We start from the raw sequence: 13,100 nt of genomic DNA, 5'->3' as shown, positions 1-13,100 counted from the left end.
ACTTGACAGCCAATCATGCTTCTGTCAGGGAGTTGCTGAACGTCTGAAAGTGCAGAGGAGAAAGTGCCTTTACAGGAATGCTGTCAAAATACATGGGAATAAAAGATTTCTTCAGATTTTGGAAGGAGAACTCGGTTTTTTCCCCGGGAGAAGGAGAGAGATTGAGTCTTTTTCGTAGTTTATTTGGAGTTTAGATACACCCTCACAGAGAAGCTATGTGCTTTAAATTTATGGTGTGTACGCAGCCCAGTCCTTCTTTCTTTCTCTTGAGTAAGAAGCGATCCCTCCAGCCCTCTTTGTGATGATTATTGAAGGGATATTTGCGCTTACAGCACGTCAGCTCTCGTCTCCTTTGTCCAGAGCTTTGGGGAAAGTCCTGGGCTGCTTTCTCCTGCTAAAAGGAGCGCTGGTCTGTGTGTGTCGTCACTCCAGCAAAAGTGCATTTGGTATCTCTCCGAGGAGCCGGCTCCCTTTTTGTAAGCCGATCTCAAAACAAATTTGCAAACGTCCAGCCGGAGAGAGGAACCAGAGAAGCAGGGAGTGGGGGAGCAAAGGAGCCCCCACCCCCGGAGGAGGCACTTGTGGGAACCGGGCACCGACTGAGTGAGTGAGAGGCTGCACGTGGAGGGGAGAGAGCCGGCAAGAAGTTGACCCGTTCCCTCTCCGACATTTTCAGAGGCCTCTACAGAGCTGTGAAGATTTTTACTCAGGGCTCACGAGAGGCTGGCTAGAGATTGAACCTGCTTTCAATTCCAGGTCCAGCCAGGATTCGAGTCAATGGGAAGTCAAGGGAGAACTAAGCTCTCATTGCCAGAATAAGTTGCCAAAACTACCGAAGGACAAGGAGCCTGGCCTGCTCCCATACTTTTGCGTATGTTTCTGCTACACATGATCTATTCCCCATCCCATGGAGATTCCAATCCAGAATACAGTGGTACCTCGGGTTACATACGCTTCAGGTTACATACGCTTCAGGTTACACACTCCGCTAACCCAGAAATAGTACCTCGGGTTAAAAAAAAACTTAATATGGAGTCTAAATGGCCAAAATATTGTGAAATTTTGGAGCAAGATGGTGAAAGGGTCAAATTACAGAGTTATGATAAATTAAGGTCTAAAGTACGAGATTGGTTGCACTACCTTCAGATAAATGAGGTATTTAAACAAGACAGGAAAATAGGTTTTCAGAAGGAGAGGACGAAACTAGAAACAGAACTGTTAGAACCCAATACTAAGAACTTGTCAAGAATGTACAATCTGCTGCTGAAATGGAATACACAAGATGAAACAGTAAAATCGGTCATGATCAAATGGGCACAAGATATAGGTCATGATATTATGTTTGATGACTGGGAAAGGTTATGGAACACTGGTGTGAGATTTACGGCTTGTAATGCTTTAAGAGAAAACATAATGAAAATGATCTATAGATGGTACATGACCCCAGTCAAACTTGCAAAAATTTACCATTTGCCCAATAACAAATGTTGGAAATGTAATGAGACTGAGGGTACTTTCTATCACCTTTGGTGGACCTGCCCGAAGATTAAAGCCTACTGGGAAATGATCTATAATGAAATCAAAAAGGTCCTTAAATGGACATTTTCTAAAAAACCAGAGGCGTTTCTCCTGGGCATGGTGGGCCAATTGGTGCCAAGGAAGGACAGAACTTTCTTTATGTATGCTACCACAGCAGCAAGAATTCTCCTGGCAAAGTATTGGAAGACGCAGCAGCTACCTACTCTGGAAGAATGGCAAGCGAAGGTGATTGACTACATGGGAATGGCAGAAATGACCGGCAGAATCCGAGACCAGGGGAGTGAGACAGTGGAAGAAGACTGGAAGAAATTTAAAATATATCTTAAAAATTGTTGTAATATTGAGGAGTGCTGAGATGCTATGGTGTTAAGAAACAGAGAATTGCAGCTGTATACCACAAATTTAAGGGAATTACAATGAAGATGAATTAATTAATTAAATGAAGGGTTGCTGATATAAGGGAAAAATAAGGATGCAGAAAAAGGGAGGTATGGGGAAGTCCGGGAAATAAGGTGAAGGAAAATGAGTTTATGAAATTATACATGTTTATTTGTGTGTATGTTTTGTTTTGTTTTGTTGTTTGTGTATAATATATGTTTGGAAAACTAATAAAAATTATTTAAAAAAAAAATAGTACCTCGGGTTAAGAACTTTGCTTCAGGATGAGAACAGAAATCGTGCAGCAGAGGCGCAGCGGCAGCAGGAGGCCCCATTAGCTAAAGTGGTGCTTCAGGTTAAGAACAGTTTCAGGTTAAGAACGGACCTCCGGAACGAATTAAGTACTTAACCCGAGGTACCACTGTACTTACTTTTTTGCTACAGTGTGGGGGAGGAGTCTGCAAATCTTTGCATTTATCAAACGCAATGTTGTTTGATGTATATAGCAAAGATTCGCACGATGTAAATAAGTAACAGAAGAAAGATAGGCGGTCTTAAGATTGATAACATGGCAACCGTTTTAACTGAGTTAAATACGGGGGGGCGGGGAATTCACATTGTTGTAACTCGCCCTGGGATCTCATGGTGAAAGGCGGGTAGCAAATGTTGCCGTCGCTTCCTCCTTTGTCAGGAATGCCGGTGGCTCTGTAGCCATGCGCCTTCGGCCAAAGTATTCTGGGGACAGAGAAACTTCTTAGGACGGCGTGACAGCCGCGATTGATTTGGAAGAGAAGGCTTGGGGGGCGGGGACCACGGGGCAATATTCAGGTAAAAGAAAGAGAGAGATTTTATACAAAGACCCGCTCAGATGGAGATGGCTGAGTTGGCAACACGGGACAAGGAAAAACCTCGAGCTCCGAACGCTGGTCCTCAAGGAAATGATTTCCTCCTTAGAAAGCTGAGTTTTTCACCATTCAACATATGCGGGGTGGGGTGGGGGGCTGGTACCTTCAAGGGGTCCCCAAAGACTCCCCTGCCGCTGGCAGATCCCCTCCCCCCCACCCCCAACCTCTACTGGGCTGCGGGGCCCGTCTGCGCCCGAGAGCGCACCTATGTCAACACAGCCGTACCTGCCCCAGCCGCGGGAGGGCTCCGGCCCAGCTGCAGAAGCCATTGGCCTGGCCTGGCCGAGATCAAAAGCGACCTGCGGGAGGCAACGGGAGCATCAGGCCGGGGGCAAGAGGCCAGGGACTCCTTTGGGCCCTCGGGTGTGCTGTCCCGGGTTCCCTGTTTCAGAGGCGCTGGCTGCGTTTCTCTCCAGACAGCTGATTCTCAGGTTGGCAAACTGATGACTATGTACGTATGTATTAAATTTGTATACCGCAGTTCACTCGTAGATCTCAGGGCGGTTCACAACACGGCATTCTGAAACAATCTGGTGACTTCAGCTCCTTCCGCCACCAGCAGCCAGCCAGCCCCATCTAAACAAGGCAGCAGTTTCAACAGCTAGAAATGATTCAACAGATGCTCATGAAAGCAAGCAATTCGAGCATGGGTCCTAGTTGAGGGTCGGGCGGCGGGGTGAGGTGGGGAAGCTGGTTGGTTCTCACTGGAAGGATGAATGACCAAGTGGGGTCCGGGTTCAGATGATACCCTGCTGGCTTTCAAGCCACTAGAGTTCTCCCGAAACTGCGTGCAGTTGAGGGTGGAGGAGATGGAACGCTGTTCAGATTCACGATGCATTCTAGTTATTTTGTATGAGTCTATGCACGGTGAAAAAAAGCATCGGATTGGCTCCATGCTCAGGATTCTGTTACTAGAACCACAAGTGTTCAGCAAACAGATGAAGTGGATTTATTTTTTCAGCAAAGGGCCATGACCATCTTGTTGACATGACAAAGGGTGCTTTGGGGCGGGGTGTGTGCGTGGAATACTCCAAACAGGTCATTGATATATTGCAAAGGGGTCAATGACAACCTTTTTTTTAAAAAAATGTATCAGATATCACCTACAAAGGGTAAAATTATTATTATTATTATTATTATTATTATTATTATTATTATCATCATCATCATCATCATCATCATCATCATTATTGGGTGCAGTATGGACTGGCAATTTGACAGGGCCAGGTAAATATATTTTGGCACCTCATGTGCCCCCCCCCCGCCACACCTGGCCTCATGGGGGGGCTGACCCCGCATTTTGATGACAACGGCATCGCATGGACACTGAAAACAAGCAAACTAGTATGCATGTGAAACTCCAATTTTCATTTTTATAAATACCGTACTAGGTTAAGGTCTAGTTAACAACAATAACCATTTTTTTAATGTATACAATTTTTCTCCTCCTCCCCGTTCTGTTTTGTTTTCTACATGGGTTCTATTTCTTTCCCTCCCCCCCCCCTTCTTTTCCCCATCTTATCTTACTCTGTGCACTTGTAATTTTTTATCTTTAATTAAAGAATACACACACACACACACACACACACACACACAGTGGTACCTCGGGTTAAGAACTTAATTCGTTCTGGAGGTCTGTTCTTAACCTGAAACTGTTCTTAACCTGAAGCACCACTTTAGCTAATGGGGCCTCCTGCTGCTGCTGCACGATTTCTGTTCTCATCCTGAAGCAAAGTTCTTAACCCGAGGTAATATTTCTGGGTTAACAGAGTCTGTAACCTGAAGCGTATGTAACCCGAGGTACCACTGTATATTTATTCCAACCCCAACATTAACGCCCATCTGAAAGCTCTCAAAATTCTAGTGGATCAAAACCATCAGAATCCAGCAGGGTAAACAATGTGCCCTACCTTACCGGGTTGTCGTGAAGACTACCGTGAAGCGCTTTGAGCTCTCAGAAGCTCCATATTGGTTACGGCAGGCTTCCTCAACCTCGACCCTCCATTTGTTTTGAGACTACAATTCCCATCATCCCTGACCACTGGTCCTGTTAGCTAGGGATCATGGGAGTTGTAGGCCAAAAACATCTGGAGGGCCGAGGTTGAGAAAGCCTGGGTTATGGTATGGTGAGAGAGGGTGCATGAAGCCATCTGCTTGCTGAAACTCTGCAAGTCTGGGACTGGACAGTGCCTGAATGGGAGACTGAGAACCATGTTGGGAGAAATGGCAGGAAATATACAACAACAACAACAACAACAACAACAACAACAACAACAACAACACGACAAAGCAATCTATTACAGTGGTACCTCGGGTTACATACGCTTCAGGTTACATACGCTTCAGGTTACACACTCCGCTAACCCAGAAATAGTACCTCGGGTTAAGAACTTTGCTTCAGGATGAGAACAGAAATCGTGCTCTGGCGGCGCGGTAACAGGAGGCCCCATTAGCTAAAGTGGTGCTTCAGATTAAGAACAGTTTCAGGTTAAGAACAGACCTCCGGAACGAATTAAGTACTTAACCTGAGGTACCACTGTATTGGCTTGTTGCCTATAGACGCTCTGCAGTAACAGACACATTGCCTCTGCGACCACCCCACTGTCTTCTCCCTGCAAAGATCTGCCAAGCACAGTCCTCCCCCTTAGTTTGTTAAGCGTGCTGGGAATTGTGGTTCCATGTGGGTTAAAGTACTGTCCCCAAGATTTTTTTGAGAAAACCGGGCGCTTTAACTGTCTGGTGCGGATGTGAGGCTAGGGGCAGCAGCGGGATGGTCTCCTATTCTCTGAGGTCCATCAGATGAATCAAGGATGTAGGAAGTCCAACCTGCAGGTAAAGTTGACCTTGTTTCGATCAGCTCCAAGACGAATAAATCTCTTTCCTTCGTTCTCCAGCTGCTCCTTTTGCAGACCACCTTCTCCCTGGTGGGTGGGCTTGGGGGAGCAAATAAAGGGGGTGGGTGGAGAGACCTCTCACTAGATCCAGACACAAAACCTGCTTATCTTTCTCCAGAGTTGTGCTTCCAACGGCCGCGTTTGCTTTGGCTTTAGAGTTAGGTAAAGATTATCATTCTTAATATCAAATCCAAACAGTGTAATTGCAAACACACCCGGGGTCTCTTTGGCTGCAGCCACCGAGGTCGCGTTGGGCTGGGGGGGCAGGTCCGGGGAGAGAGACTATTTTCTTTCTTTAATGAGAAACCTTCTTGGAAGTCCCGTTTACTCCAAACAATTTCTCACGTTACTGCGCTTTGCAGGGAGAAGACAAGGACGGAAGGGGAACCCAACACCGTTTGGTAAGGCTAAAATATCACAAGGAAGAGCTGGGACTAGGCGGGGACGCACAGACATTGGCGGGGGGGGGGTGGATAGTTTTCGTTCCTGGCTGCTGTTTCCTTCGGATGGTTTGGGGCTCCTAAAAACTTTCCCGCTTTCGAGATCGACAGAGTCGCGCCAGGGACAGTTTGGTCTCTCAAGGCAGAGGGACTCTTCCCTGCAGACCCTTTCAACTTAAAAGCACGGACAGCTTTTAAGTTTCTAGGCCTTAAGACACAAAGACTCTGCTGGTAATAAAAGAGAAGCGTCGGTCAGCATCTAGGTTCGCGAAGGGCTGCTCTTCATACACACAGATTTGCTAAATCCAATTGCTCTAAGCCTAAGGATAACAAACCAGGGTTTTCTCTATATAATGTAGTAGAACGCTTTTGGACTCAGTGGGACTTCGATGTAAAGTCGCTAAGAAGACTGTGACGTGAGCCTGCATTGATGACAGTCGTAATATATATGAAATCGTGCAGATAACATTACAGGTTTGGAGTGGCTGAGTGTGTAAAAAGGACTATTGAACACAATCGTCTTCCAGAGTTTGGAACGGTAGGCGACCTTCAAAATATCGGAGTAAAATTCTCGTCTTGTAACTAAGATGCCAGATTGGAGTCCTCTGCGCACTTACTCGGGAATAAATCCTACTGAAAAGAATAGGACAAAATGTTGAGGTCAGGCGAAATTATATAACACGTGGAACTGAATCGACACCGTGAATCTATCCCTCTTTACTCGGAAGTAAGTCCTAGGGCCTTACTTCCGCGTAAGCGGGCCCAGATACTGCCCTTCTAGAAGGCGACACGATGCAAGATTGCTTTAAAAATCATGATTATTCTAACAGCTCAGGACTGAGCTATTCTCTGTTGAGGATGGAGCGTGATAAAAAAATAATAATCGGGCAGGCGCAATTTTGCCTGTGAATCACACACGCACACAGAGTCCATGTTTACTCAGAAGAAAGTCGCACGGATTTCCATGTGCCTTACTCCCAAGTAAGTGAACGCAGGATCGAGACTTTAGGAAGATGCAAAGAATGATGTTCGGACAGCCACAGCCCGTTAAGATAGGAAGGCAAGGGAAAATCTCCAGATCAGCAGTCTCTGAATGAGAGGCTGAGAGATCTGCCACCCTCGAGAGATTATTATTATTATTATTATTAACAACAACAACAACAATAATAATTACCCGCCCTTTACCTTAAGGTCCCAGGGCGACTTGCAGCATTAAACCACAATATTAAAAACAATTTAAACAAGTTGCAATCATAAATATCATGAGAGTCTCAGAACATAATTAAAGTAGCAGCACCAAAGCACAAAATACGCAGAACCGGGACAAACCCATAAAGCGCCTTGCAGAGAATTGGAAATGTTGCCTCTCGCTCTGCATGGTGAGGCTGGCGGGGACGCAGGAGGAGGGCAGGGAAGAGAGACGTGGGGGGTGGGTTGTGGATTCTTGGTGGTCGTCCCTTCATGGGATGATAAACAACTCTGGTTGCAACTAAGGGCTGTTCTCCCTGGGAGGAAGAGGCTCGCCTTGCCAGCCTCAGAAGCGGATTGTTTTCCTCCAGAGGTGCGCGCTTGGCCCCTTCCTCTCAGCCACTTAACCCCTTCATCACGTGAGACGCCCCTTCTCCACATCTCAAGGGACTGGACAGCCTCCTGTCGGAGCCTCTGGATCTCACGCCCATCCATTCTGCTTTAAACAAGGCTGGAGTGCAACCCAGGCGCACAACCCGCCAATGGGGGGAGGGGAGGGGGAATAGATCCTGGCAATATGCGGAGATCGGATGCAAAAGGCACACCCGGAGGAGTGATATCTGGAAAGCCGGCAAAAGAACAAGAAAAGCGTGGATTCGCGGCAGTAGATGCTCTTTGAATGCATGAGGCCTAGCGACTTGAGAATACAGAACGGGAGGTTGCTGGGTAAAAGCGACAAGCGAAGAAGGCAAGCCACAAATAATGAAAGTGCGCTCTCTCGCTCTTTCTGTTCCTAAGCCATTTACTCTGCTGTTGTCCCATTCATTTTATGACTTCACAGGAGGCACTCGTACTATTTCAGTAGAACAAATGGCCAGAGCTCATTTTAAAATAATCCCACGCACGAGGAAATGCCATCCGTTTCAATAACCGCTAGTACGTTTCTGAAAAAGCGGTCCCGATTGTTCCTTTTGGGGGGTCGGGGTTAGAGAAAGAGAAGAACCCATATCATTTATCTCCCCCTCCCCGCCAGCTTAGAGTCTTCAGTTGAATCACACAAACGCCAAAAGGCTAAAAATATTCAAGCACAGCTTCTTCTTTTTACACAAAGAGATTTATTTTACAACCTTGGAAACTTTATCTAGCTTTTCTTATATACAGGATCACTTTCCACATTTTAAATAGATAATCATTTTTTTGTCTTTGTTAAAAAAGGGAATAAGAGATAAAGAAAAGTACTAACATTATATACAAAAACAAAACCCAGGCAAACACAAACCCTAAATCTCAGGAACTTTAAAAAAAAGAGAGAGAAGAGAATACAAGGCAACCAGGAACTTCCTTCAAACAGGAATGAACTGTGTTACCCAAAGAAAAGACCCTCAGTAAACCACAAGGCAATATATTAATTATAAAAGGAGAGGGCCGGGGTGGTCGAGGCAACGTTCGGTAAAATAAAAATACCTCTGAAATTTGGTTTTGCGGGGAGGGGGGCGGGGTGGAAATGCAAGCGGGCCGGCGCACTTTTGTCGGAGGGCAAAACTTCCTTTTAAGAAGATGCGTTTTTTATTTGTTCAGCTGTGTGTTCTTTTCCACAACGCCGCCCTCCACCCCATCTAGGATTTCCAGAAGATTAAATTAATTGTGATTTAGTCCAAAGGGCGAAGAGGAGGGGGAGGGGCGGGGAGGGAGGGAGGGAGAGAGACCGTCCCTTGCGGGGCTGCTGCATGTTTCCAAAAATACTACCAGGCCGGCTACTTCTCCACGACTTCCTCCCCGCTGGGTACTCTGCGGTCTTCCGACGAGATGCTATCCACGATAGAGGAGAGGCAACGGAGGCTGCTCGACGCGGACGAGTCGCCAAGGGGATTCCCTGGGTTTGGAAGGGGGGAAAGGCAGTTTAGCGCACGCGGGATCGGGGCCCCATCCACCTCACGAGCCACTTGTGTTTCTGAACCGAAAAGCACCCACAGAATACAACGGCAGGAGCCCCTGAAAGACCCACACACTGATCGTGGAAGGGGCGGACAGGCGCGTCAGATCTGTTTTGTTGCAAAAAAGGTGGAATGCCAAGATCTACCAACCCAAAGTCAGGTGCAAAAGGCAGGCAGTTTAGAATAAAATCGGGGTGGTGGAGATTCTGAATCCGGCCATTTATTGTCAGCACGGGGCTGACACTTCTGGTTACCACCTATATATATTCGTTTCCTCCGCCGAATTCAAGGAGTTGGGGTCTCGTCGTTAAAAGAATTGGCAGCCGGAATCCCTTGCAGATCTATTCCAAATGACGGAGAGATCGATCACCCAGGGGACCCCTCCGTGTGTTATCACCTTTCTGGGACACACGCCACTTACACAGATGCAACAGACTGACATTGTTAGGCCCCCCCACTGGGAGTTATTTAGAAACGTGAATCCCATTCATTTCCAGCGAGAATTTTACTCACAAGCCCAAAACCTCCAAAGTAAACTAGCACAATTTTCTAGTTGTGGGGGGATTTGTGCCTCTCAGAGGACGTGTTTTTAGGATCACAGGCTGAGGAGGACCCTATTGCGAAATCGCCGCTGAAAGAATCGGGTCCGCTTCCAAGTCAGTGAGCTCAGGACGGAAAGGGGGTGCAGTGTAGTGCGATCCTGCAGGCAACTCTCGAGGCAATTCACCCTCCTGAGCCATCCAAAGGGAGCTCTCCAGAAAGCAAACGCATTGGGAAGATTACCCAGGTTTGGCCTGATAAAGGAGCGGAACAGGTGCAACTCGCAGCTGGTGTTGAAAGGAAACGTCGGGATTCCTTCTGTGCGCTTCTCCTTAGGACAGAGACCGCGCTTGCAAACTTAAGTACCCGCGCTGTAGAGAGGAGGTGCTGCTTAGCTCAGTGCTTAGGATCGCGCTGCGCCTGATTTATTAGGGCAGAAACTTTCAAAGGCGCCCCCTCCCCTTCCAAACCAGCCGCCATCTCTCGGGGAAAGAGTCCCTTGGGAAGCAGGGCTGCTCCAGGGGACCCGTCGGCGCCAGAAATGTGGGACTTCGCGTGTGTGCGCAAATGTGAGTAGGCGAACCAGGCGAATCCTGCGAAGTGAAAGCATTTGGGCTGCGGGTGGGGGAAGAGAGGGCGTAGTAGGGGGCACAACAATCCCGAGTCTCCCAGCCAGATGAAACACCCTACCCCACACCCCAGTCTCCTTGTCAGTGTGGAGCTTTACCTTCCTTGGCGCCGATGGGCAGCGCCCTGGAATGCTCCGAGCCGCTGGGCCAGTCGGCGCTGCAGGGGCTCAAGAAGTCGGGCGGGGGCACCTGAGGAAGGAAGGAAGGAGAGAAAGAGAGAGAGTTGGGGGCGGGAGTGGGGCAGGGGGAGAGGGAGGGGGCTGGCACGAAAGGGGAGTGCCGATCGGCGGCAGCAACAGCAGCAGCAGCAGATCCGCCGCTGGCCCGGCTGCGCCCCCCTCGCCAACTCCGAGCGGGGCTAGGGGAGGCGACCGCGCCTTTTGCGCGCGGCAGTGGCGCTTACATGGCTCTGCTTGGCGCTGCCGGCGAAGGCGTCTCCGACGGCGCCCCCGTTGGCGGGCAGCAGGAGCTGCTGGTGGCTCTTGTCCTGCTGGTCGAGGCGGTGCAGGAGGTCCTGGAGCCTCTCGATGTAGCTGATGGCGCTGCGCAGGATCTCCACCTTGGGCAGGCGCTGGTTGGGGTTGGCCACCGTGCGCCTCTTGAGCGCCTCGAAGGCCTCGTTGATCTTCTTCAGGCGCCTCCTCTCGCGCAGCGTGGCCGCCTTGCGCCGGTCGGTGGGCGCCGACTTCCGCTTGCACGTCTTGCAAGCCCACATGAGGCACTGGCCCGGGCAGTGGGGCGCCTGCAGGCCCGGCGGCGCCAGCACGTGCTGCTCCTCGTCGCCCCCGATGCTGCTGCTGCCGCTGCTGCTGTCGCCCCCGCCGCCCCCTCCGGCCTCCGGGGCCAGCTGGTCGGGGCACGAGCTGGGCGACAAGGGGCCCTCGCTGCCCGGGTACAGCGGTGACCCCTCGTCGGCCATGTCCAGGGCCTGCAGGCCTCCATGGTCGCCGGCGTCCAAGTAGAAGAAATAGGAGCCGGGCTCGAAAAGGTCCATCATCATGGCTCTCCCGCCGCCTCTGCGCGCCTCTCTCGGAGGGGCTCCCGACCGAGAAGCCCCCGCAGAGAAGCCGCCCGGCCCGGCGGAATTTAATTAGCGCGCTGACATCAGGGCCCCCGGCTGCTTTATATATAGAGTCGCCGCTGAAACCCTATCCCCGGTTTAGCTGTCGCGGCGCATCACCCTCGGCGAGCCCGACCAACACGACGCTCCTTCTGGGTGCTGCTGCTGCTGGCCGGACAGAGCGACAGCCAGAGACCATCCTCGCCTAGTCGAGGAAGAAGAGGCCTTGGGGAGAGATCCCCTTCTCCCCAAAGCGCGCTCCCAGCTTTCTGAACCCCAGACCCGTCCAGCACAGCCAGAGTGACAAAGTTGGACACATGGGACTCGCTTGCTGGCATGGGCGTGAGTGAAATGCAGCAGGTTGGTTTCAGGCCAAAGGGCTTCAAACGAAAATCCCCTCTCCCTTCCCAGCCTTGGGCTAAGTATAGAACTCTGGCTAGGCTCTAATGATTATATTTGCAAATGGGCCAGGTAATAACTTTGTGGGGTTGTGCTTTTTTTAAAAAAAAACAACAACAGAATAATTAATTAATTCATTAATTTGTACCCCGCCCATCTGGGCAACAACATGTCGCTCTTAAGGCCTAAATGCCTTAGGACCAGCTCAAAGGCGCAAAGCAAGGATGGGGATCTTGTGGTCCTCTGGATGTTGCTGGAGCACATCTCCCATCAACCTTGACAGCTGGTTGTGCTAGCAGCAGGGGCTGGTGGAAGTTGGAGCCCACAAGTTTTCAATCCCTATGATAAAGTGAAAGTAGCCTGGGACTTGCTGCTGGTAGTGCTTGAGCTTCTTGAAGAGGAATTGGGAAACTTCTAGCATCCTCCAGGTGTTGTAGGACAACTCTTGTCACCATTGGCCGCACTGCCTGGGACTGATGGGGTTTGGAGTCTGACAATGCCAGGAGGGTGACACAGGTTCCCGATCCCTGCTCCAAGGGGATGTTGCCAGGAAGAAGAGCCCCAGCCTCTAATGCTGCTGGTGATGATGATGGTGGAGTGTCTCTGGGCTCTGTTCCTGGCATCTCCCAAACTATGTTCTGTCTCGTGAGACTTCAGGTTAAATTGCTGGATTAAGGGCGAGATAGAAATAATTTAACCAATCACAAAACCAGGCTGGTTCTTGCCGCAGTGCACTGAGTGGGCCTGTGCCATGTCCAGCCCATCTCAAATTGTTCAGCTTGCAATTCAGCCAATATTCAAAACGAAAGTCTTACAAATGTTAATGGTAAGCCCAGAACAAGCCATGATGGAAACTTGTAGTTTGTCCGTTTTGGAACAGACCATGAGCTTGGGTTCAGATGTAACACTAAGCCAAACCATGGCTTGGCCTTGGGTAGTGCAGTGGCAGCAGAACCAGGGGTGTAGCATAGTGGCCCCAGTTTCTAGCATGCTTGCACATTTATGCTTAGCCACAATTTAGTGTTATGCACAAACTGAACCACTGTGATGCTGCAGATACAAAGTGATGAATGGAGGTGAGCCAGCCATTCCTCTCTGTGGTGAGACAATTGGATAGCTAAGTCAAACCTACTTGGCAAGACAATTTTTATTATGTCACCACTTCTCTAGAAATACGATCTGGATAGGTGCTCT

General features: G+C 49.4%; 1 protein-coding gene across 1 annotated transcript; it reads right to left on the bottom strand.

Moving 5' to 3' along the window:
- Positions 1-8,442: 8,442 nt before the first annotated feature.
- MYF6 (myogenic factor 6) lies at positions 8,443-11,841 on the bottom strand. The gene is made up of 3 exons (XM_028747321.2): positions 10,851-11,841; positions 10,546-10,636; positions 8,443-9,217 (listed from the first exon to the last, which is right to left on the bottom strand). The coding sequence occupies exons 1-3, from the start codon at positions 11,445-11,447 to the stop codon at positions 9,099-9,101; spliced, it is 807 nt and encodes a 268-aa protein (XP_028603154.2). The 5' UTR covers positions 11,448-11,841; the 3' UTR covers positions 8,443-9,098.
- Between the last annotated feature and the right edge of the window lie 1,259 nt (positions 11,842-13,100).

Source organism: Podarcis muralis, chromosome 10 (assembly GCF_964188315.1).
Source record: "Podarcis muralis chromosome 10, rPodMur119.hap1.1, whole genome shotgun sequence".
NCBI lineage: Eukaryota > Metazoa > Chordata > Lepidosauria > Squamata > Lacertidae > Podarcis > Podarcis muralis.
The sequence above is the reverse complement of the archived record's forward strand: the minus strand, read 5'-3'. Positions and strand labels throughout refer to the sequence as shown.